Source organism: Pteropus medius, unplaced genomic scaffold, assembly GCF_902729225.1.
Source record: "Pteropus medius unplaced genomic scaffold, Ma_sr-lr_union100, whole genome shotgun sequence".
In the NCBI taxonomy this organism is placed as follows: Eukaryota; Metazoa; Chordata; class Mammalia; order Chiroptera; family Pteropodidae; genus Pteropus; species Pteropus medius.
In genome coordinates, this window is record NW_024343732.1 from 1,956,719 (window position 1) to 1,981,650 (window position 24,932).

The 24,932-nt window shown below is 51.1% G+C and overlaps 2 protein-coding genes and 1 pseudogene across 3 annotated transcripts; 2 read left to right on the forward strand and 1 right to left on the reverse strand.

The window, feature by feature from the left end:
* Window positions 1-7,369: 7,369 nt before the first annotated feature.
* GDF15 (growth differentiation factor 15) lies at window positions 7,370-9,884 on the forward strand. The gene is made up of 2 exons (XM_039867886.1): window positions 7,370-7,697; window positions 8,985-9,884. Exons 1-2 carry the CDS (start codon window positions 7,445-7,447, stop codon window positions 9,617-9,619), a joined length of 888 nt encoding a protein of 295 aa, XP_039723820.1. The 5' UTR covers window positions 7,370-7,444; the 3' UTR covers window positions 9,620-9,884.
* Window positions 9,885-10,782: 898 nt separating this feature from the next.
* LRRC25 (leucine rich repeat containing 25) lies at window positions 10,783-14,633 on the reverse strand. Of its 2 annotated transcripts, XM_039867885.1 has the most exons (4): window positions 14,452-14,633; window positions 13,146-13,924; window positions 11,027-11,203; window positions 10,783-10,913 (listed from the first exon to the last, which is right to left on the reverse strand). In XM_039867885.1, exons 2-3 carry the CDS (start codon window positions 13,913-13,915, stop codon window positions 11,065-11,067), a joined length of 909 nt encoding a protein of 302 aa, XP_039723819.1. In that variant the 5' UTR covers window positions 13,916-13,924; window positions 14,452-14,633; the 3' UTR covers window positions 10,783-10,913; window positions 11,027-11,064. The 2 variants fall into 2 exon arrangements, with proteins under 2 accessions (XP_039723819.1, XP_039723818.1); XM_039867884.1 differs by having other exon boundaries at window positions 10,783-11,203.
* A 2,018-nt stretch (window positions 14,634-16,651) lies between these two features.
* Window positions 16,652-16,767, forward strand: LOC120606694 (uncharacterized; annotated as a pseudogene).
* Window positions 16,768-24,932: the final 8,165 nt, after the last annotated feature.

Here is a 24,932-nt window from a genome sequence, read left to right on the forward strand (position 1 = left end):
CCTCTTCCCTGCCTCTGGAGACTTATCTCCTCTTCGAGTGGCCACACAAGGCACTTAGGAAGTACCTACTATGAGCTGGGCCCTGGGCTGGGGACACATCAGGGATCCAGTTGTGATGGGGGCTCCAGTGTGCGAGCAAAGTGCAGAGGTCCCAGTTGTCATAGGGGACACACAGTCAGCTGAGGGGTGCAAAACAGATGTCAAGAGTTCATTCTAGATTAAGGCTCGGAGAGGCCGTGCTTGGCCCTATCCAACAGTTTCCCTCAGCTCTAGCCTGGACGTTCTCGGTCTTACTCTGAGGTGAGGGTCTGGGACGCCAGTGTCCCCCTTTCAGTCCACCCCATTCCAGGGACCTGCCTGGGCCTCTCCACACTCCTGGTGGCTCCCCTTCACCCACAGGAGAAAGCCAGACTCCTCTGTTGGGCATTTGAATCCCTGTTCCCATGTCTCTGCTGACTCCAGGCTGTCTCCTCTGCCTATAAGCCCCCCTCCCCCATTTATGCTTGGAGCACTCCTATGCATCCCTCATAATCCAAGGTTTGGGAAAACAAAAACAAAACAAAACAAAAAAACTCCAAGGTTTGGGGGAAGATGCTGAGGTTGTCATGGTACATGTTGAGTGTGACAGGCCTGGGTAGAGGTCAAGAGGCAAAGCGCTGTGCCTGAAATCCCAAAGGAGCCCTTCCCCCACACCCTCTTCAACTTGCCTACCGGCTCTTTCCCACATTGGCAGCTTGCCACCAGGCTTTCAGCGGCTTCTACAAGGAGTGCCTCAGACCTGCCTGGGCATGTCCCAGTCCCCTAGAAGGAATGAGGGGTAGGCCCAGTGTGGTGCTGATGGAGGCAGGGCGAGAGGCAGAGACAGAGAATGGGAAACTGAAAAGCAAAAATGCAGAGAGTAGAGGAGAGACAGGGACAGGGAGACAGGACACTGAGGGGCAGAGATGACCCCAGCCAAACAAGAAGAAGGATTTGGGATTCTGGGTGACTTGAACTCAGCGTAGAGTGACTCGTGCACCGGACCGCCTCACTCTGGGCCTCAGTTTCTCCTTGTGACATGAAGCTGATCACTGCATCCAACTGGCAGAGCTGTGTGTCCATGGTCATCCGGGGCCTCACACAAAGCAGGTGCTTCACAAATGCACACTATGGTCAGTGGAACCATTATAGGAGTACTCATGCAAACCTGGGCTGGAGCGGGGTGTGTGGGGGTGGGATAGTGGGAAGGTTGGATTCACCCCAGTGGACACTTTCCGGGCAGTGAGCACATGGGGACCCGAAGCCTACTGGCTCAGCTGACCCTGTTCCTGCCCCGCCCAACTGCCCAGTTGCCCCACCTCTGCCCCTCACCAGGAACCCACACAGCTGGTCCCAGGAACTGAACTGACCACTTCCGCCCCCCTAGCAGTCCCAGGCCTGCTGACTCACACTCAGCTGTCCCCACCCCTCCCCCACAGAGCACTGAAGGAGGGGTAGTTTGGCAGAGTCCCAAGCCCAGAAAGCAGGGAGATCATGGCCTGGAGAGGAGCGTCAGGGAGGAGAACCATACCCCAGCTTTAACTGCTTGGCAAATGAAAACACACCCTTGACAAGGAAAAAATGAATAATTGGACAGTTTTGGGTACGATTAAACTCAGTCACAATTTCAAACTTTTGGACACCTAAAAAATAAAGAAATTAAAAAGATGAGCCAGGGACTGAGAAGATATCTGTGATGCATTTAACTACGAAGGACTAGCTTTCAACATGTGAAGGTTCCCAGATACACTAGACAGAAGGAGAAGGCACCAGATAGAAAAATGGGCAGATAGCATTGTTTCCTGAGCTGCCATAATAATGACCACAAACTGGGTGGTTTAAAACATCGAGTCCCAATCTTTTTGGCACCAGGGACCGGTGCTCCTATGAGAATCTAATGCCTGATGATCTGAGGTGGAGCCGAGGCGCTGATGCTAGCGCTGGAGAGTGGCTGCAAATACAGATGAAGCTTCACTCACCACTCATCTCCTGCTGTGCAGCCTGGTTCCTAACAGGCCACGGACCTGTACCAGTCCATGGTCTGCGGGTTGGGGACCCCTGGCTTAAAACACAGTTCTGGAGACCGGAAGTCTCAAATCAAAGTATCAGCAGATCTGGAGGCTGTGAGGGACAATCAATTCCAGGCCTCTCTCCTGGCTTCTGGTGGCTTCCAGCAATCTTGGTGTTCCTTGGTTTATGGCTACATCACTCCAATCTCTGCCTCTGTCTTTCTGTGGGCTTCTTATAAGAATATCAGTCATTGGATTTAAGGTCCACCCTACTCCAGTGCGACTTCATTTTAACATAAATAAGTACATCTGCAAAGACCCTAAAGGTCATAATCTGAGGTGCCAGGTGGATGCTGGAATTTGATTCCAATGATTCTATTTTCTCTATTTTGTATTTCTTGATCTTTTCTCTAATCTTTACTATTTCCTTCCTTCTACTAGCTTTGATTTTAATTTACTCTTCTTTTTCTCCTTCATCAAAGTGCAAAGTTAGGTTATTGATCTGAGATCATTTTCAATGTAGCCATTTATAGCTATCCGTTTCCTACAAGCACTGCCTTTGTGGCATCTATAACTTGTAGTATGTTGTGATTTTGTTTTCATTCGTCTCCTTTTGTGGTGGTCTGGAACTGAACCTGTAATATCTCTGACGTATGTCTGTAGTGACACTGGGGCTTGGTCCTTAAGAAGGCATTGGTCTGGAGGAGCACAGAACCAGACACAGACACTCCAGGCCTCTGTGGTCAGGATGGGGTCACAGGGAGGCCGCTTAGCCTGAGGGAACCTGGGAAGAGAGGGTAAGGCTTATTAGAACATGGGACATCAAAGCTGTAATTGAAGAAATAAATAAATAAGAATTCGCCAGCAGGGGCCATCCCTTCCAGACTTGCCCAGGCATATCTGAACTGAACTCTGGTTGAAGTTGAGACATCATTGCCCAACCACCTATAATAATGGTTATTCTAAAATATTGAAATAGTAGCTCTAATCAAGCTTCATCATTCAGTGCTGCTCTATAAGGGGTAATACTGAGAAACTGAGTTTTGGAGATGTTAAAAAGAAACAGCAGTTTCACTGCTAGTAAGAGTCATTGTTAGTAAGCCCCACGGGACTGAACACCTAACCTAATTGCAGTTTCAGCCTCTCCCAGGAGGGGAATTTTAAATCAATAAGTCTGAAATTTCCTGGTCAGCACTAGGGAGGCCACCTGTCTGATAAGACGCCCTGTCTTCCACTAGGGGAAGGTGACCTTGCCCAAATCGTCCTCTCTCTTCACTTTCTCGTCCCTCCCATTTCTGCCTATAGATGCCTTCCATTTTGTGCAACTCCTCGGAGCACGTTTATGTTTACTAGAAGGGATACTGCCTGATTTATGAATCATTAAATAAAGCCAATTAGATCTTTAAATTTACTTGTTTGAATTTTACTTCTTTAACAACGGCAAGGGATCACAGTTCTCCTTGTCCCTTGATTAGTAGATTTTAAAATGATCTCCCTTTTAGCCTCTTTCAGATCTCCTGCCATGAATATGTTTGCCTCAAGTCACGAGAAACAAACAGTGAGAGTGGGTTTGTGTGTTCTCTTGTGTATTGTGTGTATTTGATGAGGGTGACTATGGCCAAGTGGTGAAAGAAAATTCTGGGAGGTTTGGGGCTGAGCCAGGTGGAGATCACAGCCTGCCCCCCGGGGCCTGCATGCTCTGTTTACCTCCACCCTGGTCAGCCTTCAGTTGTAACGCAGGTTCCGGCCTGCTGAGCTCATCCCTGGCGGGCTGCCTGCAGCCTGCCCCACCACTCCTCCCAGCTTGGCCACAGGACTGGCGATGAGGTCATCAGCTAAAGATGTTTCAGAGGGGAGCCAGATGGGTCTGGCTGCCAGCATTCCAGAATTTGGTGAAGTGGAAACTGTCATGGAGCTAACATCCCCCTTTCCCGTTCCCAGGGGATCCCCTAGGCCCTCACTGGTGCTGCGTCCCCTTGAGAAGTTCCAGGAATAAAATGAACTAATTACTGGTCCTGATTGTAAAGTGACAGATGCCCACTTGTGAGTCAGCAGCTTCACTCCTGGATATGCACAGAGGAATACTATACAGAAAAGAAAAAGGACAAACTGCCTGGCAGATAACAAAGAACACAGGTGGACATGGTGTTGAGTGAAAGATATTGGACAAGAAAAATGTACCGCTGGTTCCATTACATCACAATGGAAAACAGGCAAACTTATCCATGATAATAGAGGTGGACATGGCTGGTATCCAGGGGCAAGGAGAATGATGGGAAAGGGCCCAGGGTGGAACCTGATCCAGGAAGTAGTCCCACAGGGATGACATTGTAAAATAGCATCGAGCTGAACACCTAAGGTTAATCCTTTTTCCTTATGAAGGTCGTATCTCAACCAAAGCTTAAAAATAAAAAGGCAGAGGCTGTAGGAAACATTCTGGCAACTCCTCAAAAAGTTAAACATAGATCGATGGAGAGTGATGGTATGACTCAGTAATTCCACTCTGGGCGTATCCCCACAAAAAATGAAAACAGGTCCTCAAATCTTTGTATATGGATGTTCATAGCAGCCCTATTCACGATCACCAAAAAGGTGGAAACAACCCAAATGACCATTGATAAACAAAATGCAGTGTATTCATACAGTGGAACATTACTCAGCCATAAAAAGGAGTAAAGCATTGACTCGTGCTACAATGCGAATGAACCTTGAAAACAAGCTGAGTGAGAGAAGCCAGACACAAATGGACACAAAGTATGTGATTCCATTTATATGTGTGATATTGTGACTTATAATAAGAAATATATAGTTGGTCTCCACCCCATTTCTGGCACTGAGTTCCTAAAACCCTTGGAATTTCCTGTGAAGAGAGTGAGAAAGGTGTCTTTTGTTATGTTAATGAGACAACTTTTGGAAAACACTTAAGGATGGGAGCTGGTGGCCAGTGGAGCAAACCACATCTTTGGAAGGTTAGAGCTTTCAATCCCACCCCCTGACTTCTGGGAAGGGGAGAGGAGAGGCACTGGAGGTTGAATCAATCACCAGTGGCCAATCATTTAATCAATCATGCCTATGTCATGAATAAATAAATCCATAATAAATCCAAAAGGATGGGTTTCAAGAGCTTCCAGGTTAGTGAATACGTGGAGGTGCTGGGAGGGAGGTCCGCTCAGAGAGGGCATGGAAGCTCTGTGCTCCTTCCCCACGCCTTGCCCAATGCATCACTTCATCTGGTTGTTGTCTTATCTTTTAATATCCTTTGTAATAAATCAGTGAGTAAATGGGTTTCTGAAGTTCTCTGATCTGCTCTACCAAATTAATCTAACCCAAGGAGGGGGTCACGGTAATCTCCAATTGATAGCTAGTAGGTCAGAAGCACTGGTGACAACCTGGCATCTGAAGAGGGGGCTCAGGACAGTCTTGTGGGACTGAGTCCTGGATCTCTGAGGTCTGATGCTGTCTCCAGGTAGATAGTGTCAAAATTGGGTTGACTTACAGGACATCCAGCTGGTGTGAGAGAATTATTGGTGTGAGGAAACCCCAGTATTGAAAACTGGGTACAGAATTTTTAATATAAAATGTCCAGAACAGGCAAATCCATAGACAGATTAGTGGTTGCGAGGGGCTGGGAAATGGGCACTGATAGCTAATGGGGACAGGATCTTCTTTTGGGGTGATAGAAATATTCTGGAAAAGATGGTTATATAATATTGTGAATGTGCTAAATGTCACTGAATTTTTCACTTTCAAGTGTTGACTTTCCTGTTAATTTTCTGTGGAGCCTCCTACCTGGGAGGCATGAGAAACTGTCCCATGACAATGCCCAGGAGAGCTAGGGAGGTGAGTGGAGACGGCTTCCGAGAACCTCCCACCTCTGTGTTGCTGGGAACCCATGCATTCCGACAGGACTCAGACGTGGCTTGCATGGCCCATGTGGACATGTGCAGCATTCCATGAAGGGATTGTCTCTACAACCCTATGCACCTTATCTGTCCCTCCATTACCTCATTGCTAGAGTGGAAAGGCCAGGTTTAACCTCCTGACCAGCTTCAGTCTGGATGGTAGGGGGAGCAGCTGTATTTACTGAGCACCTGCTGAGTACCCCCTGTACACTGGGGGTGGGACCCTCCCATTACCTGGTGATAATCCCACTGCATAGAGCTGAGGCTGAGACTCCGATAGTGAGGGTGTGAGGGCGAGGCTTGGCTGGGTCCACACACCCAGTGGGTGCTAGATCCCATTCTTCCAGTGGGAACCTTGCTGTGCGGTCCCCAGTAATCCTTATATGTCTTGCCTGTACATACCTGTCACATTTTATACACTCCTACCTTCTGCTTTGAACAACTGCCCATCTTCTCTGGCTGGGAAGCTGGAAGTAGGCACAGGGGCTGGAACCTGGGGCCAGGAGTCCTGAGCAGTGGAGAAAGGTCTGGGTGCCCCAGGGGGAAGGGTGTTTCTGGGGCACCCTCTGCCCCTCCACCATCTGGTGGCTGTACCTGACACCAGTCCCCCCGCAGCACCACAAATTCCTTGCCACCTCCTCTCTGGGCCTAGCCATGGGACTGAGGCCCATAGCGGCTTTATCTCTGCACCAGCTTTCCAGGAACCCCCAGTCTGAGACAAACAGCAAAGCACAGACACTGTCAGTGCTGGGATTCAAACCTGGGCAAGAGGAAGAGATAGGGGATGGGAGCGTCCAGCTGAGCCTGGAAAGGTAATGTTAGAGAAGGCTTCCTGGAGGAGTGCTTTTTGAGTAGGGTTTTGAAGAATGAGTAGGAGTTTCTTAGATTTATAAAGCACCTACTATACGCCTGGTTCTGTCTTTTATACCTAATGTGACCTTCTCGCCAGTCAAAGTCTCAGTCCTTATTTTCCAGATGAAGAAACAGAAGTGTGATGGAGAGAAATATCTTGCCCCAGGTTGCACTTTTTGGCTCTTTCTGACCCTTCTTCTTCTGTTTTGTTTTTCAACATCTTCAGCCTTTGGCCCTAACTAGAGAGGGGAGAGCCGGCACTCCATGGGGGAAGAAAGCCACTTCTTAGGCTCTTCCTATGAAATTTAGCACATAGTAATGTCTTTTTTGAGAAAAATCATTCTTCCCACCAGCCCACCAAGCTGGGATAATGCCCCCATTTTACAGAAGAGGATACCGAGGCTCAGAGGTGCTCCTGGGTGGGTGGGTGTTGCCCAGCTTCCCTAGGAGCACTGTCCCCCAAGAACCTCACCCTGAAAAGCAGCGTCAGACCCTGCCCAGTTGTGGTCCCTGGATTGTTTACTGTGCACCCAAGGCAGGCGGGACCAGGCGGGCGGGGGCGGACAAAGTCCGGGGACTATAAAGGCCAGGCCAGCAGCGTCCCGTCGTCAGTCTCAGCTCAGAGAACCAGGAGCAGGGCTCCAGACATCGTGCTGCTCCGCGATGCTGCTGATGCTGCTGACGCTCTCATGGCTTCCATGGCTTCCGTCGGGAGGTGCCTTATCTCTGGCTCAGGAACACCTCCCGGCCCTCCCAAGACCCTCAGACATGCACTCCAGTCCGAATGTCTCCAGATTCCCGGAGCTGCGAAAACGCTACGAAGATTTGCTGACCAGACTTCGAGCAAACCATACCTGGGAAGACTCGGACCCTGACCTCATCCCTGCCTCTCGAGTCCAGATACTAACCCCAAAGCGTAAGTGAAATCTCACCCCCCCCACTCCCGCCCAGGTAGCTCCTATCATCTAACCACTGTTTCTGAGTCATAGAGCATGCCGCCGAGCCTCAGTTTCTCCATTTGTAAGCCAGGCAAGAACGGCCCCCCCGCCCCCTTGAGGCTGATGGGGGTGCTAGCGTCTTTGCTTGTGTCGGGGCAAGGCGAAGCTTAACTAACGTGAGATACCTCCTTGGATAGCAGAAGGGGAAACTGAGGCAGAGAGAAGCCAGAAACTCTCCTGAAGGCTCTCAGAGCCTGGACAGCCCAGAGATGAGGTCGGGCAGGGGTCGCGGTACCTGTCCTTGTATGCAGTTGTGATGGTGGTGGGGCTGAGGGTGAGTGGGATCCAGGAGGAAGGATATAGGGGCAGGGCGGGGGATGGGAGGCCAGTAGGCGGTACTTAGCATTGTAGCATTAGGCAAAACCGACCCAAGCTGGTTCTGAATCTGATGCAATCGTGCGACAAGGCACTGCTAAAGTCGTACATGACAGGTGCCTAGAAAGAGGGAGGGGAGTATTTTTTCACCCTCCACGGTGGCTCCAGTAGGTGGAAAGGGCAGAAGGAGTTCTGGGCTGGCTAGGAACTGGGAGGGGTTGGGGAGAGAGTGTCATTCAAGAGGGAGTGCTCTTATCCGTCCCTAATCCCAATGGTGCTGTGAGACTCCAGGTAAACCTCCTGCCCTCTCTGAGCCTAGCAAGCTGGCGGTGCTCATGCAGCAACTCAAACCCCAGTCCCCATAGTATCCCCAACACCTGTACCAGCCTGGGGGCATGGGAATCCCAGGCAGCCTGCCACCCTTCATTTCTCAGGAAACGGAGACCCAAGGAACTGAAAACACAATGGCTGGTTGTCGTATCCCCAACGCCAGGCTCTTATAGGCCTTCAGTAAAAATGTTTTTGACTGCCAGAAGGAGGAGGCAGAGTCAGCGTTTGAATCCCAATCTCTCTAATATCAGTTATTTACTCACTCCCGCAAGTGTTTTTTAAGCACCTACTGTGTACCAGGCACTGTGGTGACCAAGCAGACATAAATCCCTGCTGAAATTCTAATAGGGGAGATGAAATGATACACAACCAAATAAAATAGGGCAGTGCCTATTTTAGGCAGTCTGGAGGGTTTCAAGGAAAAAGTGGCTGGTAGAGAAAGGGGCTTGTATAAAGGCCCTGAGGTGGGATCCAGCCTGGCCTGTGGGGATAAATGGGCACCCCCATGCCCGGCACACAGTAAGCCCATGGTGACTGGCCTTCTTCTCTCTCTCGCACAGTGAGACTTGGGCCAGGCGGCTACCTGCACCTGTACATCCCCAGGGCCAACCTGACTAGGGGGCTCCCTACAGCCTCCCGCCTACATCGGGCCCTGCTCAAGCACGAGTCGAGCTCGTGGGACGTTACACGGCCGTTGCAGCGTCAGCTTGGCCTCGGAGTCTCCCGGGCGCCCCGACTCCGCCTGCAGCGGATGCCGCGGTCTGACCGGTTGCTGGCGGCATCAGGTTCTGCAAACCTCCAGCTAGAGTTGCACTGGTTGCCACGCGCCGGCAGGGAGCGCCGAAGCGCGCATGCGCGCACTCGAGATGCCTGCCCGCTCGGAGAGGGGCGCTGCTGCCACCTGCAGAGCTTGCGCGTATCGCTCAAGGACTTGGGCTGGGCGGACTGGGTGATAGCGCCTCAAGAGCTGGACGTGCGCATGTGCAGCGGCGCGTGCCCAAGCCAGTTCCGGTCCGCTAACATGCATGCGCAGATGCTGATGCGCCTGCACCGTCTGAAGCCTGACGCCGTACGTGCGCCGTGCTGCGTCCCCTCCAGCTACCAGCCGGTGGTACTCATGCACCGGGATAGCGAGGGCCGTGTGTCGCTCACGCCGTATGACGACCTCGTGGCCAAGGACTGCCACTGCGTATGAGAGGCCTTTCGCCCTCACTAACGACACATGCGCAGTGTAAGTGTCCTCAGCCCTCGTCTGTCGAATGGGCTCGTGAGACCAGAAGTATCCTAGTCTAATCACTGCTGGCTGCCCCTTCCCGCCCAAACCACTGTATTTATAAGTGATATTTATTACTAATTTATTGGGGTTACAGGCGTGGGGACCTGAGGGTTGTGGAGGGTTGGTCTGATAGGATGTGCATTTATTTAAACTCTGGTAATAAAAATAAAGCTGTCTGACCTGATTCTTGTGATCCTGTGATGTTCAAATAGAGCTGGAGACCTTGAGAAAAGCTCACCCCTCCCTGGCCTCAGTTCCCACAGGAGACCTGCTACAGGGGTGCGTGGAAGGATTCTGGGAATGGTCGACTGGGCGTTGTTGGAGTTGACAATTGGATGGTGCTACCAAAGGGCCTCGAGGGCAGCCTGGGACATCCCTTTGTCTCCATGCTTCTCTAGCTCCCTGTTTCTCTGGGTCTCAGTCTCTATCATTCCTCAGCTCTCAGTACTCCTGTTTCTGGACGAGTTAAGATATCTCGGTATATTAGAGCTAAAACAGACTTAGAGACCAATTCTAACATCATGTTTTACAGATGGGTGAACTGAGGCCCAGAGAGTTAATGGTGGAGTCAGGACCTGGACCTGTGCCTCCTGACACCCTGGCCATATAGCTGCATCTGTATTAGGATGTTTAAGAGTGAGAAAAAGAGGAAGGGGGTGGCATTCTGGGCAAAAGGAATAGCACAGGCAAATGGATTAGGGAAATAAAGGCTCCAGAACAGAGGTGGGCTTGGTGGGGATAAGGCCCAGACCAGAAGGGCAGAGGGATGGGAGAGGGCAGTGAGGTGGGTAAGCTGGATCACAAAGGCCTCAAGGACCAGGCTGAGGATCTAGGGACAATGGAGAGCCATGGCAGGTATGTGAGCAGGGGAGAGGCTCGATTCATGAGTTACAAAGATCCCTTGGGGATTGGCATGGGCTTCCCTTGGGGGCTGAGGCTGGATGCCAAGCACCTGGGAAGGGGGCCTTAGAGGAACAGAAGGGAGAGACTTGGGGTGAGGAGAAATCTAGGAGTCTCAGAGACCTAGCCTTTAGAGTTCAGGAGATCTCCACTGAAAACAGCCCTCTCCTTCAGGCCAGCAGTCTAGTCATCCCTGCAGTTTTTATTGAGCACCGTCTGCACACCAACAGGAAGGTGACAACAGACTTCACACCTTGAACTTCCTGTGTCTGTGTTGGAGTCTCTCCTCTTCCTCTGCCAGCAGCCAAAGAAGCTGAAGAACAGAGCAGGAGGCTGAGGAGGGGGCTGCAAGGACAGTCCTTCCCTGTTCCCACTCCTCAGACTGTGAGACTGAGGCCAAGGGAGATCTGGAATGCCCCAAGTCACCTGGAAGGGGGCAGGCTGGAGTTCAGGCTGTTGCAGGCTCAGCGCCCAGGGATCACGTATTCCTCTTCGTCTGGTAGAGCCTGGCGCAGGGGCTCCAGGTTGCCATAGACAGACTGGGAGACCTGGTGGAGGTCCTTGTAATTCATGTAAAAGTCGCTGTCCTCCGAAGAGTGAGCCCTGTGGACAGACAGATGGGTAGAGAGGAGGACTCAGAGGGTGGGCACATCAGCTTTGACAGGCAAAGAAAGTTCAGGGTGGCCTAGTCCACAACTAGTATTTGCATACAAGGAAATTGAAGCATAGGGCAATGTTCTCCCAGCCAGTGACTTTCTCTGTGGAAAGGAAGTCAGGGGCAGTGAGTCGGGAAAGATTCTGTGAATTCAGCATTGTTACACTGCAGTTTGAAGACCTTGAGCCATTGTAGCATTTTTTTTCTTCCTTAAAGTTGAGATGGTTGCCTGTTTTTTACATTAAAATCTAGACTTCAGTTTCCTCTTGAAAAGTTCGAAGCTCTGGTCACACCAGTCACCTGGACACAAGTGGCTAGAGCCAGTGTCTACCCCTTTAGATGGGAAATGGTTACACCACCGTCCCTCAAGCAGGGGACTTTGTGGCCTCAATATAAAAGTAAGTGTCTGAGCCTCAGTTTATGTATCTGTAGAACTGGTCTGAGAGGATGTTGCTTCTTAGGAATGTCTAGTTATGGTAGGCAAGACCCCCAGAGAAGAACTTTCCTGCCTCCGGAACATTCTAATCCCACCCTGAGTCCTCCTGTAACAAAGGCCATTTTGTAAAAATCGGTGGTTATGAAATAGTCATGGGGATGTAAAGTATAGCATAAGGAATATAGTCAATAATACAGTAATAACTATGTATAGTGTCAGAAGGGTACTAGATTTATTGAGGTGATCACTTTATAAGTTATATAACTGTCTAATCACTATGTTGTATGCCCAAAACTAATATAATATTATATGTCAACTGTAATTAAAAAATTAAAAAATTATTTTCAAAAGCCACTTTTAGTAAATGGTATCTATCAGTCATTCACACTTTGGTATGAATTACTCCAAACACATTTTGTTGTGTGGGAATGGACAGGACTGGTAGTCAGGGTTTGTTTCCTGCCTCTGCTTCTGACTCACCATGTGACCTTGGGCAAGTCATTTCCCCTCCTCCCAGAGCTCACCTTACTGCAACTGTAAAATGTAGGGTGGGAACAACACATCCGATCCTAAATGATTTGGAAGCCACTGGCCCTGAGCCCTGGGAAACAGCAGGCAGAGGTGAGCATCAGAGCACAAGCTGCTTTAGCAAGACTAGTTCCTTCAAATCCCTACCGCAGGCCACTTCTGCTTTTAAGCTATATTTGCATCTGCTTTGTATATTCGTTCAGCTCTCAGCAATAGGCTCTCACAGTGGATCCCGCCACCAAACACAACCAGAACCTTGTTCCTTTCTGCTGAGGTCCTCCCAGCTCTTCCAGCCTCAGCTCTGATGTCTTGCCATCCCCAAACTCATTCACAGCAGACTCTGTTTTCTCTCCTGGCATTTGTTTCTGCTGGTGCCTCCCCCTGAAATTCCCTCCACTCCTCAGACAACCCGGAAAAATTGAACCCATCTATCTGATCCCAGCCAGATCTAGAGGTGTCATTGGGGCTTTGTGAGGGAAGGGGGACACAGATGGCTTTCTTAGCATCTCCCATGTGTCTAAAGGAGATGGAGAGAGGGCTGTTCTCATTACACATAGACGGAAATGGAAGTTCAGAGACAGCTCTGAGTCACACGAGATCTGCACCCAAGCTACTGACCGCTACCACAAAGCCCCGACTCTGCCTGGAGCACTTGCCTCTTCCCTCCCTGTTCTTGGTGGCCAGAAACTGGGTTTGTAGGTCATGAAGTGAGAGCTTATTCCATCTACAGGTACTCACTTCATTCTTACCCCAACTCCATAAGGTGGAAACTGCTATTACTCCCATTTTACAGGTGAGGAAACTGAGGCCCGGAGAGGGGAAACTACTTGCTCAAGATCGCACAGCCTTCAAGGGGCAGAGCTGAGCTTTGAACCCTGCCCATCTGGCTCCAGAGTCTTTCAGGCAAATGTGTGTGGGTCACTCACCTGTGTTTGGCCCACTGGTGGCTGGCAGGTGGTTGGCCCGTAAACACGTTCTCATAGTCAGGCGTGGGAGGTCTGGGTAGGGTAGCTGATGGTTGCTTAGGGCTACTGTACCTCAGCTGTTGGCTTGAGCTGGGATCATCCTGAGCAGCCCACGTTTTGCCCAGGCCCCGGCAACTGGGTGCACATCGTGCCCGCAGTCTCCAGGCCAACAATGGGCCAGCAATGGCAAGCCCAAAAAGCAGGCTTCCACTGGCCGCCAGTGCCCCAATGGTTGTCAAGGCTAGGCCGGGGGAACAGCCAACTTCCAGGAAGGTGGAGAGGTTGTGCCAGGCGCCGGTGCCTGCGTCCAGGCACTGCAGAGGCAGTTGGCCAGAGCAGTTGTCCTGCCGGACCTTATGCCAGGAAGCTAAGACGCAGTGGCAGTCAGCCTTCAGATCAAGATCGCAGCGTTCTGCCAGTACTGTGTCCACAAGGTTCAGGGGATTGTTTGTCACATCCAGGATCTGCAGCTTCCCCAGGAGGGTGAAGAAGGACCACGGGAGCTCTCGGAGGCCATTCCCAGACAAGTCCAGGAGAAGCACGCTGCTAGCCTGCAGAGACATGTTCCTGGGCAGGCTCAAGCCTTGACCACTGAAGTTCAAGCATGTGGCTGTAAACACCGTGGTCCAATCCACGTCCCCTGAGGACACGTTGCAGGACAATCCCTGGCTACCTGGATCCTGCAGCAGCAGCAGCAGCAGCAACAGCGCCCACGCTAGGGCGCCCCCCATTCAAGCAACCTAGGCAGAGACACCACAATCCAAGCCCTGACCTCAACCTGTGGTCATCCCACCCTCACCATCTGGGTTTATTATTGCTTTTTTAAAAATAGGTCAGAACAACTCAGGCCACTTCTGGTAATAGGCAGCCCCTCACTTGTCGGCCCCTCGTTGCATGGCTCTGGCCTCAAGCTCAGTCTCCCCTCTGGGGAATGGATACATAACACTCCTGACTGCAGGGCTTGAAGGTTGAGGAGGATATCAGGCCCCAGCAGCCCCTCCTCCTTCTCCCAGATGAGCCCCTTGGGCTTGGCCCAGTACCCCAGCATTTCAGGCAGTCTCATTGGCAAAGACAGGACCATAGACAAATGAATGATTTTCCCTCAAAGGGCCCGACCCCCAAATTGCAAGCATCTGGAAGTCCTGGGCTATGGTGGGTGGAGTGGGAGCTGTTGAAAGGGGCCACCCCAGCTCTGATTTGCCACCCCTCCATAGACCCTAGTTCTAACCTCTGTCCCGCCTTTGAGGTCCCACAGAGACCCCTTTACCTGGGCAGTGCTGGAAGGCTTCCGTCTGGAGGGGCTGTGCGATGGTTCACCTGGACGCAGGACCACAGTGACCAGCACCTTTTCAGATCCCCTGTGGTCCCTGGTGCTCCTCAGAGTCTGCACCCAGAGATGCAGGGGAAGAGGAACTGGTGTCGGGTGGAGTACAGAGGGCAAAATGAAGAAGACACAGAGAAGACCCACCCCCCTGCAAGGCCTCCAGGCCCAGGATTCTCAGGGGGAAGGGCGACCCGCTTCCCTTTTGCTGGAACCCAGTTGACCTCCATTAACACCCTGACTGACTGCTACCTCATCAGCTCACTTCCTGGTCTAAGCTCAGTTGACTCCCAACCCATGCATTCATTTATTCATTCAACAAACATCACCCATGCTGGGCCTCAGCCCCGGCCAGGTTCTTAAGGAACACAAGTCTTGCGGGAGGACAGAGCTGGAGGTGGACACCCCCCTTCCCATGGAGTCAGGGCAGGGCTAGAGGAAAGGACAGGGTCCTGGAAGGCTTCCTGGGGAAGAGACATTAAAATTAGGGCTTCAACACATGATTAGAAGTTTGCTATGGATTCCTAAAACCCATCTTTCACTCTTCAAGCTCTTGACCTTCCCCACAGACTCAGAGATCTCTCTCAATGATGCATCCATGCCGGGGGATAGGGAAGGGGAGTTCCCTGGAGGACGGGACATTGAGTCTGGGGCTTGGAGGATGAGTCACTATGGCATGCAGAAATGAATGCACTGCAGATTCCAGGCAGAAGGCACAACAGGAGCAAAGACCCTGCAGCTTCGGAAAGCATGGGCGCTGGGATCAAGAGTAGAGTGGATGGAGTGGAGACGCTAAGAGGAGGAACAGGTGACATGGGGTGGGGGGTGCTGCATGGTCCTCAAAGGCAGGCTAAGGACTGGGGCTTTATTCCCAGGACCGTGGGAACCCAAGGCAGATGTGTGAGCAGGGGAGGAGCACTGTGTCAAGAGATTCATCTAGAGTGAGCCTGGGGTCTGGAGGTGGGGAACCTGGGGACGAGACCATATTCCCAGAGGGAGAGGCAGGCCCCAGTCAGACCTGAGTGATAATGACAAAAGTGGGATAGAGGAGGGAATGGGCAGGGGTGGGCTGGAAGAGGGTCTTGGCCTCATTGGAGTCCAGGCATCAGGCAGACTGGGTTCAATTCCATTCTAGCTCAACTCACTTTCCTCAGACTCCACTCCTTTCTATCTCCAAACTCAGAGGAATGTCAAAGGTTTTGAACCAAGACTTTGCAGAAAGGGCTGCAAATTGTTCTTCAACACACCCAAAGATACGAACTCCTAATAAGAAAATGCAAATCACAACAACTCTGAGATACTATTTGTTTTCACCTACCGGATTGGCAAAAATTCAAAAGTGTGATAACACCCTGTGCTGGCTGGGTTGTAGGGAAATAGGCAACCCCACACATTGCTGGGAAAGTATCCATGGCACCAGCCCCCATGCAAGTCATCCTGGCACAGGCTATGGGAATCATGAACATGTGTGCCTGCTGACCCAGCAATTCCACCCTGGCACTCCCTCAAGTATCTGCATGTTTGCAAAATGACAGAAATGTGAACCAATGAAGGATATACAAAATGTGGTCCATCCACACAGTGGATTATTACTCAGCCATAAAAAGGAATGAAGCACAGACACACAATACACCATGGGTGAACCTGGGAAACATACTGAGTGAGATAAGCCAAACACAAAAGACCACATGTTGTATGATCTCATTTATACGAATGTCAAGAACAGGCAAATCCATAGAGACAGAAAGCAGATTAGTGGTTGCCAGTTGCTGGGGGAGGGGGAATGGGGAGTGACTAATGGGGATGGGGTTTCCTTTCGGGGTGATGGAATGTCTGGAACTAGATAGAGGTGATGGTTGTACAACTTTGTGAATGCACTAAATTGTTCACTTTAAAATGGCCAAAATGGTAATTATGTTAAGTGTATTTTGTGCAATAAAAAAAGAGAGAAGGCAAAAAGATAATACTGCTATGAGATAATTCATTGCAGCAGTTTGTTATATAAAAAAAATTGAAAACAACCTAAGGAATTGGTTAGATCAATAACAGTTCATCCAGAAGTAGTTCCACACTATAGCGGTTAGCATGTCCGCTTTACACACATATAAAGTCCTGGGTTCGAGCCGCAGTGGAGTCATGGTCCATGGCCTATGGCCATGCTACCCTGAACAAGCCCAATATCTGATTTTGGAAGCTAAGCAGGTTTGGGCCTGGTTAGTACTTGGATGGGAGACCACCTAGGAAGACCACGTGCTGTAGGCATAAATAATAATAATAAATAAAATAAAATAACAGTTATCCATCCTAGGGAGTGCCATAGTCATGAAAATGAAATTATAGATCTCTATGAATAAATAAGGAAAGATACAGTCATTTCCTCCACAAATGTTTATTAAGCTCCTACTTTGTGCCAGGCACTGGGCTAGGAGCTGTGGATACAGCCATGAACAAAACAGACAAAATCTCTGTTCCTGTGGGGTTCTTGTAGCTGTCAGGGAATCAGGCAGCAGGCAGGATCTATCAGAAAAATAGATAATAGGTGGTGGGGAGTGATGTAGAGAAAAATAAAGGTGAAAATCAAGCAGGCAGGGAGGTAACTTTTTAATGAGAAGGTCAAGGGAGCACTTATTAAGAAAGATAACGAAGTTTATTGAGTCAGGAGGTGGGGGAAGGGTATCCAATGTATGGAACAGCCTGTGCAAAGCCCCTGAGATGGAAGTTGGCCTGGGTGAGAGCATATGTCTCCAAGAGAAAATGTTAACTGAAAAGGGCAAATCATTATCATCATCATCTTTTAGATTTCATTTGCCTAAAGAAACTTAGAATGAAACACACACAAAAATACTTGTAGTAACCTCTTATTGGCAGGTGGATGGGAGAGAAAACCTTACCATGTATATTTTAATATTTTTTATTTTAGGATCCTATCATTTCATGTGAATATATATCGTAGTCAACACATTCAATTAAAACACTGAAATCAACAGGAAGAACACAGAAGACACTCAAGCTTTCAAGACAAGAGGGATGGAGGGGTGCAAGCTGGCTGTGGCCTGAGTGCAGATGGCCATTCCCCACACCCTATGCCCTGGGAGGATCGGCAGGTCCAGCACAGAGGCCTCTTAGAATAGGAGGAAATGAAGAAATGAAGAAGCACCAAACACTTGGGCTGCAGGGGAAGGGGGAGGGAGAGATGCAGGCCTGAGTCCTGGGATAGTGGGTTCTGGAGGTCGGTCTGAGGGATCTGGGCCCTGGGATCTGGTAAATCTAGGGTTCTGGATTTTGGGAGGTCCTGGGACTTGGGGGTCTGGAAATCTTGGCATCTGGGGGTATCCAGGGATCTAGGGCATGTTGGGGGCTTTGATGGGCCTGAGGTCTGGGAGACCTGGGGTCTGGGTATCCTGCTGCAGCCCCAGCTGGCCATGCCCAGTCCTACGGAAGGGGGAAAGCTCTGGGCTCCGCTAGCCACCAACCTGGCTGAGGGGAGCCAGAAGCTTCTGGAGGGCACATCTTCATATTCCTTCTCTTGCCCTCCTGACACATGCTGAGCAGGTCCTGGACCCGAGTCCCAGGCAGGGCCAGCCTGTTAGCACAGAAAGCTCCAGAGACCCTCAGAGACCCACAGAACCCCTCAGAGATGCCCAAAGACGGAGAGACACAGGGAGTTTCCAGGGGGCAACCCAGTCCAGGGCCACTGACGCGCGGCCCTCTCAACTCGCATTCTCCCAATACCCTCTGACTGCCCTGTGCCCACCCTGTGTAGGTTGAGGCCTCAGCCTGGGCCCTGCCTCCAGGAGCCCCTGGACCCTCTGACCCAGCCACCTTGCTGGCTTCCTGCTGTCTTCATTCTCTCCTCACAGCCTTTGAAACCCCCACACCCTATGCCTGGGAGGTAGGGAATCTGGGGACGAGGTGGGGAGCAGTCTAGGGGAGGGTGAGGGGCAGCCTGACCCAGCAGCAGAGGCTGTTCAGGGGGCCTGAGAATTTTCAGGTATCTGAGGGGCTCTGGAGCCAGCAGGTCGGGACAGGAGACAGGTATTATGACCAAGGGCTGGGCTGGGGCAGAGAAGCTGACTTGGGGCAAATCTGGAACTTGGGCAGATGTGGGCAACTGCAGACCTCCATGTATTTATTCAGCAAACGATGACTAAAGTCTGCTTGGCCACTTCATCTCTGTGTAACCTGGGGCCAGTACCTAACTTCTCTGTGCCTCAACTGGCTTCTTTCTCTTAAAACAAAGATAGTAACAATCACCATGTATGTTGGCTGTGAAGGACTGAAAGGCAGAGGTGAATGTGAGCACATGTCTGGAACTGGGGACATGAGTGACCAATATGCCAGCTCAATGTCCCATAGTAAATGGGAGGAGTAAATGATGGTCCATGGGTGCACAAAAATCTAATTCAGAAGGCAAGCCTTGATTTTTAATGAGGCAGAGAGACCTTATTTGAGGTCACATGGCCTCACTGGTTATAGTAAAATTTGAGAAGCCACTGAATCCTTTTGGGAGGTAGGGGTTAGACAAAATATGGCATTGAGGATACCACGGTCAGAAAGCATGTTCCATCTGCCAGAGAGCAGTTTGCTGCTCTGCCTGGGAGGTCATGCTGCTGGCCCACAGGGCTCTTCTGGGAGTAGCCCTGCACCACAGACCAAAGGAGAGTTGATATAAAGGCCCCAGCTCCAGATCCCTCTCTGGAGCATCTCTAAGGCCCACGCAGTGCCCCAGCTTCCTGGGAGTCACCTGAGAACCCAGCCCTGCAGAGCCTGCCTGCGGGCGCCCCCTGCAGGGCATTTTTCTCTCCTCACCGTGACCAGAGCTTCCTGGAGTGGCTTCCCTTATGTAAGTATGCTCTGAAATTCGTATCATAGGGGCTGCTTCTCGGGTACCCCAAATTAATATAGGTGGAGTGCTATAAAGGAATACTATATGATCTCACTTATATATGGAATCTTAAAAAAAAAACCAAAATGAGTGAATAAACAAAACAGAAAAAGACCAATAGATATAGAGCAGGGGTCCCCAAACCCCCCGGGGCCGCAGACTGGTACCAGTGGGTGGCCTTTTAGAAACTGGGCTGCACAGCAGGAGGTGAGCAGCAGGCGAGCAAGCAAAGCTTCATTTGTATTTGCAGCTGCTTCCCAGCTAGCATATCCGCCTCAGCTCCACCTCAGATCATCAAGCATTAGATTCTCATAGGAGTATCGGTCCCTGGTGCCAAAAAGGTTGGGGGCCACTGATATAGAGAATAAATTGATGGTTGCCAAAGGGGAGGGGATAGGAAAAAAAAATCATCATTTATCTTACAATTTTAAAAAAGGGATGCTATATAGCAGATTTTAAAAACACTTTAAGTTTATTATATAAATAAGTACATAAGTATATAATATATTAATATATAATCAAATATATAAATTTATAATGTATAATTATTATATTTAATTATAAATAGCAGCGCTTAGGCACTGGCTATATAATCTTCACAGTAGCCTCTTGAAATAGGAATTGTCATTGCCCCCATTTTACAAGCAGGGAAACTGAGGCAAGATGTGTTTGAGTAGTTTACCCAAGGCTCTACAGCCCTCAAGAATAAGCCCTGAATCCATGTGGTTGACCATTAGGCTACACTGATCAGAGACAAAGTGCATTTGTGTGCGTCTACCTGAAGGGGTGTGCAGAGCCATTATACAGCACACGATGACTCTCTGGAGCACTTGGGGATGCACAGATGTGAGCTTAACTTCTTAACTTCATGGTAGTGATTGCCTAGGGTGGGGGCTAAGGAGGGTATTTAGCTTTATTTGCTACGTTTTATTTTATTTTTGGTAAGGTTTCACTTATTCCACAAATATTTACTAAGCACCTACTAGATTAAGCAAAACTCCTGCCCTTGGGGAGATGTTATTCCAATGGGAGAGGTGATGAACCGCAAATTAGCAAATTAAAGGTTAGTGCTACTGAGAAAAAATTAAACTGAGTGTGGGGTATTTGGACAGCCAGATGGAGTGACAATTTTGAGGATTAGTCAAGGGTGGCCTCTTGAGGGGGGAACAAACAAAAATGGAAAAAGAAAAAATGATTTTCAGCTAAGAGTTCAAAATAGGAATAAGATTTTTCTGGGGAGGGATGGGAGAATTGGGTGATTTTTTTTTTTTTCGTATTTGTCTTCTTTTTCTGCCATGAAACTATTCAATCCCTAAATATGTAAATATATATTTGGAAGCCCACTTGGAGGCATGGGCAAGGTCAAGAGAAGCCAACTAGATTACAAACCTGAAATGGAATCTCAAGAGCTGCTCCAAAGAGGCACCAGGGCGGAGCCTGCGGGTACCCTCAGAGGTTGGACCTACAGGTCTCTGCTGTCCTCGTGTGGTCATGCTCAGGATTGCAGGTGCATCTGGCCTGGGCAGCAGCAGAAAATTGGTCCCTCCGCTTTCTGACCCCCACACCTCCGTTGCAGGAAGGTCATGACAATCTGTGTGGTCCTAAGGCTGATATCTCTGAGGTCACTGGAGGCCTCCAACCCCAGCACGTAGTGGATATTGGTAACTTTTAATTCAGCAGAAGGTATTTATTGAGTGCCTACTGTGTGCCAAGCCTTGTTCTAAGTGCTAGGGACAACATTGAACAAAATATTCAAACTCCGTGCCTTCATGGAACTCATGGATTCCTGGGGACATGGGCAATCAATGTGCAAAAATAAGATTTTTCAGGAAAATCCAACTGGGCAGGAGTTTTTTAATGGGAAGGTCAAGGGAGCACTTATGTGACCCAGGACATTGGAAGGCTTCTCTGAGGAGACATCACTGGAGCTGAGCCCTAATGGAGAAGCAGCTGGCTATGGGGAAGGGCTGGGAGAAGGTGTCCCAGGCATGGAGAACAGCCTGTGCAAAGGTCTTGGGGTGGGAATAAGCTGTGTGTATGCAACAAGATCATGGACAAAAAGTGCCCAGTTTCTGGTGCTTAGCAAGCATCCACTTCCTACTGTTGTTAAACTGAGGGATCTCAAAAGGGCAGAAAAGACTCCACCCTCTGTACCACTTGGAGAGAGAGTGAGACCTTAAGTTGCCATGGAAATGCTTTCCTCCACCACAAGAGAAACCAGGGTCCTAGAGAGAGGAAGTACCAGGAAACCCCAAAGTAGGACCTGGTGCCTCTACTCCCTGCTGTGTGTCCTGGGGCAAGTTGTTTCCCTGCTCTGAGGCTCTGTTTTATCTGCAGAACTTTCTTTGCAGTTGATTCCCCACCTCCATTCGTCCCATCCTCCCAGGCCTGATGTTCCCACAAAATGCCTCCAGTTTCCCAGATTGAGTGTCCTAGACCCCGGCAGGGCAGTGGGGGCACTTCAGCGAGTGGGGTGCTGCCTCTGGGTCACCCACATGACTCCGTGCCTCTTCAGGCTTCAATTTCCCCATCTATAATGTGGGAGAAGAAATGCTGCCTCTCTCATGAGGTGCTGGGTGCATAGGTTCTTAATGATTGGTTTGACTCAAGTTCAAGTGCAAGGCAAAGGAGCAGGGACTTGACTTGTGGGCAATGGGAGCCATGGAAAGTGCTGGAAGCTGGGCAGTGTATTGGCTTGGGCTGAGCTTTGTAGAGGACGGACATGGAGTGGAGGACCTGTATTGTATGTTCAGCTAGACTGAGGTTCAGTGGGCTCCCACTCAAGGCCACACATCAACACAGGGCGCAGCCAGGGTTCAAACCCAGGCCCAGATCCTCCATCCCGGACTTCTGCCACCAGGTGACCAGTCTTGAGGTATAATCCCCATTTCAGAAACCTGAGACTCCAAGTGGTTGCCAGCTGTCCCAGGAGCCTATCATGTGTGAATGACCCTCCTCCTGTGCCATTTAGCCCCTCCCCCAGCACCCCTGGGCTGGGGGGCCTGCTCCCACCCATTCTAGGCTGGAACCCCCACCCAGAGCTCTAGCCTACCTGGTGTTCACCAGCTGCTGTGGCTTCTCCCCTCCCAGTGTTGTTTGGGTTGCAATTTTTGTGTTGCAGTTAGAAAATTACCCATAATTACAGCTCTGAGAGGAAACGTCTGGTGGTGTAGACCCTGCTCCCAGCTGTGGCCTTCTCCAATGCACAGCTGAGGAAGCTGCAGCGGCCCCCTGCTTGGATCCTGGCCCCTTCCAAAGTCCTCCGCTTTAACGAGGAGGGGGGCTGCTTCCACCTCTTGTGAAGAGGAAAAACCATCATCAGGAAAACCCAAACCAGCCTTCCTAATGACTCTTGCAATATATTCATGGCCCCACTGCTGGGTTCACAAAAAAGGGCCCATCCTGGGGAAGGTCGAGCTATCAACTGACTACTTGATGCATTATTTTAACAGTGACACATCAGACCCAGGCTAGAGCAGAACCGGTTATCTGGGTGATGTGGCCAGGAAAGGCGAGGAGGAAGGGGAAGGGGGCGGAGAAGGAGGAACTGTTGAGGCCAAAGACCGAAAGAGGAGCCAGAATAGGCCAGGCCTGCAGCTAGAGAAAGAGCCCTCTAGGAGGCAGGAGCGGACAGTCCAAAGACCAGGAATTGGGCCCATGGAGGGTGGGTCTGAGAAACGAAGGGCTGGAAGGGAGTTAGGGGAGGTACGGTCCCTCCTCCAGGCAGCGCCCGAGCGCCTCAAGCAGGCACCGCCCCAGCGCCTCAAGCAGGCACCGCCCCTGACCCCGCGGGATGAGTCTTAAAGGAGGGGGCGTCGTCGGTGGTCCCAAGCGACGGAGCCCCAGCTCAGAGCTGCAGTCCCTGCACAGCCACACGAGGGCGGCCGGGAGCTGGTGAAGGGGTCGCAGGTCTGAGATCTAGCCTTGACACTACCCTCCTCGCTTATGAACCCCCCTCTCAGGCCCCTGACCTGGTCCATGGCCCCTGTCTATCAGGGCAACCCCCCTGCCTCCTCCAAGTCTTCCCGATCTACCCAGAAGCCCCATAGAGCTTCTTAAAACCCTGACGCAGATCCCGCCCCATGGGGCTCCATAGCTCCCCATGGCTCCTTATTGCTTTTAGAACAAATCCCAAACCGTCGCCTCCGAGAGTGTTTCCTCTGCCCTCTTAGCCATCATTCCCCCCATTCCCCCTCACCCCGCTCCCCTCAGCTACACTGCCCTCCTCGCTCTGCGTCCAAGACCTGAACCGTGTGCCCACCTCAGGGCCTTTGAACTTGCTGGGACTGCAGTCTGTACATTCTGCTTCCAGATATTCCGGATTAACTCCTACCTTTATTTTTTTTAAAGTTCCTTTCCCCTATGTCCCTCACTCTCATGGGTCGGCGGCCTCTTTCTGTGGGTTCTGCTCTTGCAATGCGTGTGCTCTGATTGGATGTGTTGAGGGCTCAGGTTCCCAGACGCCGCGTGGGGCCCAACTCCCGCTGTTCTAGGACTTTTCCGCCAGCGCCGGGGCTGTGTTTGGAGATCCGTCCCGGTTGCTATGAGAACCGTCCGCCGCACCACCCCCCGCCCTTGCAGCTCACGCGGCCGCGAGAGATTCTGCCTCTCTCCCTCCTTCGCCTCCGCCCTCCTCTGGGAACCTGGCCGACCCTGCCGTCGCCTGTCCGCTCCATCCGGGACCCCTCCTTCTGCCCAGCACGTGGCACTCTAAATTATCCTACTAACTCAACAGCTTTTGACGGTATTCCTTCTCTGTCATACCCTCTGCTCCACAAGCAGTAGCAACGTGCGCTGGCATACAGCAGGCTCTGAATAAATGTTTGTGGAGAGGAAGACTCGCATCGACTCAAGGAACCGAGGCTCAGAAAGAGGGAGGGACCTGCCTCAGGCACACAGAGTCCTGGGCAGCTACGGAGCATTGGGAGATAAGGGAGAAGGGGGCGTCTGCGGGACCTTGGAGTCCCAGCTGTTAATACACTGTGTGACTTGGGTGAGTGACACCCTCTCTGTGCCTCGTTGGGAATAGGCGCTGGAGATTAGTAGTGGGAGCGGACATCAGGATAAGAGTGTCCTTGACGCCCACGTTCCCCGGTGGCCCCCTGAGCGCTGGACAGCCCCAGCTCTGGAGCTGACGGAAGAGTGCCGACCGCTCCTCCAAAGCACGCAGCGCGGGCCCCTCCTCCGAGCCGGCGGGGCCCTGGAGGCCGCTGGAGAGGAAGCTGGGGGAGGGGACGGCCGGCTGGACAGGAAGTGGGTAGGGCTGGCGTCCCCCTCCTCTCCACCCCTGTTGGGGCCCCTCAGGGTGGAGGCGGGGCTGGGGCTGGCCAGGCCCTTCCCTTCCTCTTGGCGCGTCTGGAACCCCAGCGGTTCCCGACTTTCCTGCCTGCAGGCCTGAGTGTGTGTGGAGGGGGGTTGGGGGGGCGGGGTCCGTACTGGGGGGGCGGCCTCTAAGAAAGAGGCATAATGGAGGGTCCGCCGGAAGCGGGAGGTGGTGTCTCTGTCAAGACACATACCACACAGGAAACCTGAGTGCACAACC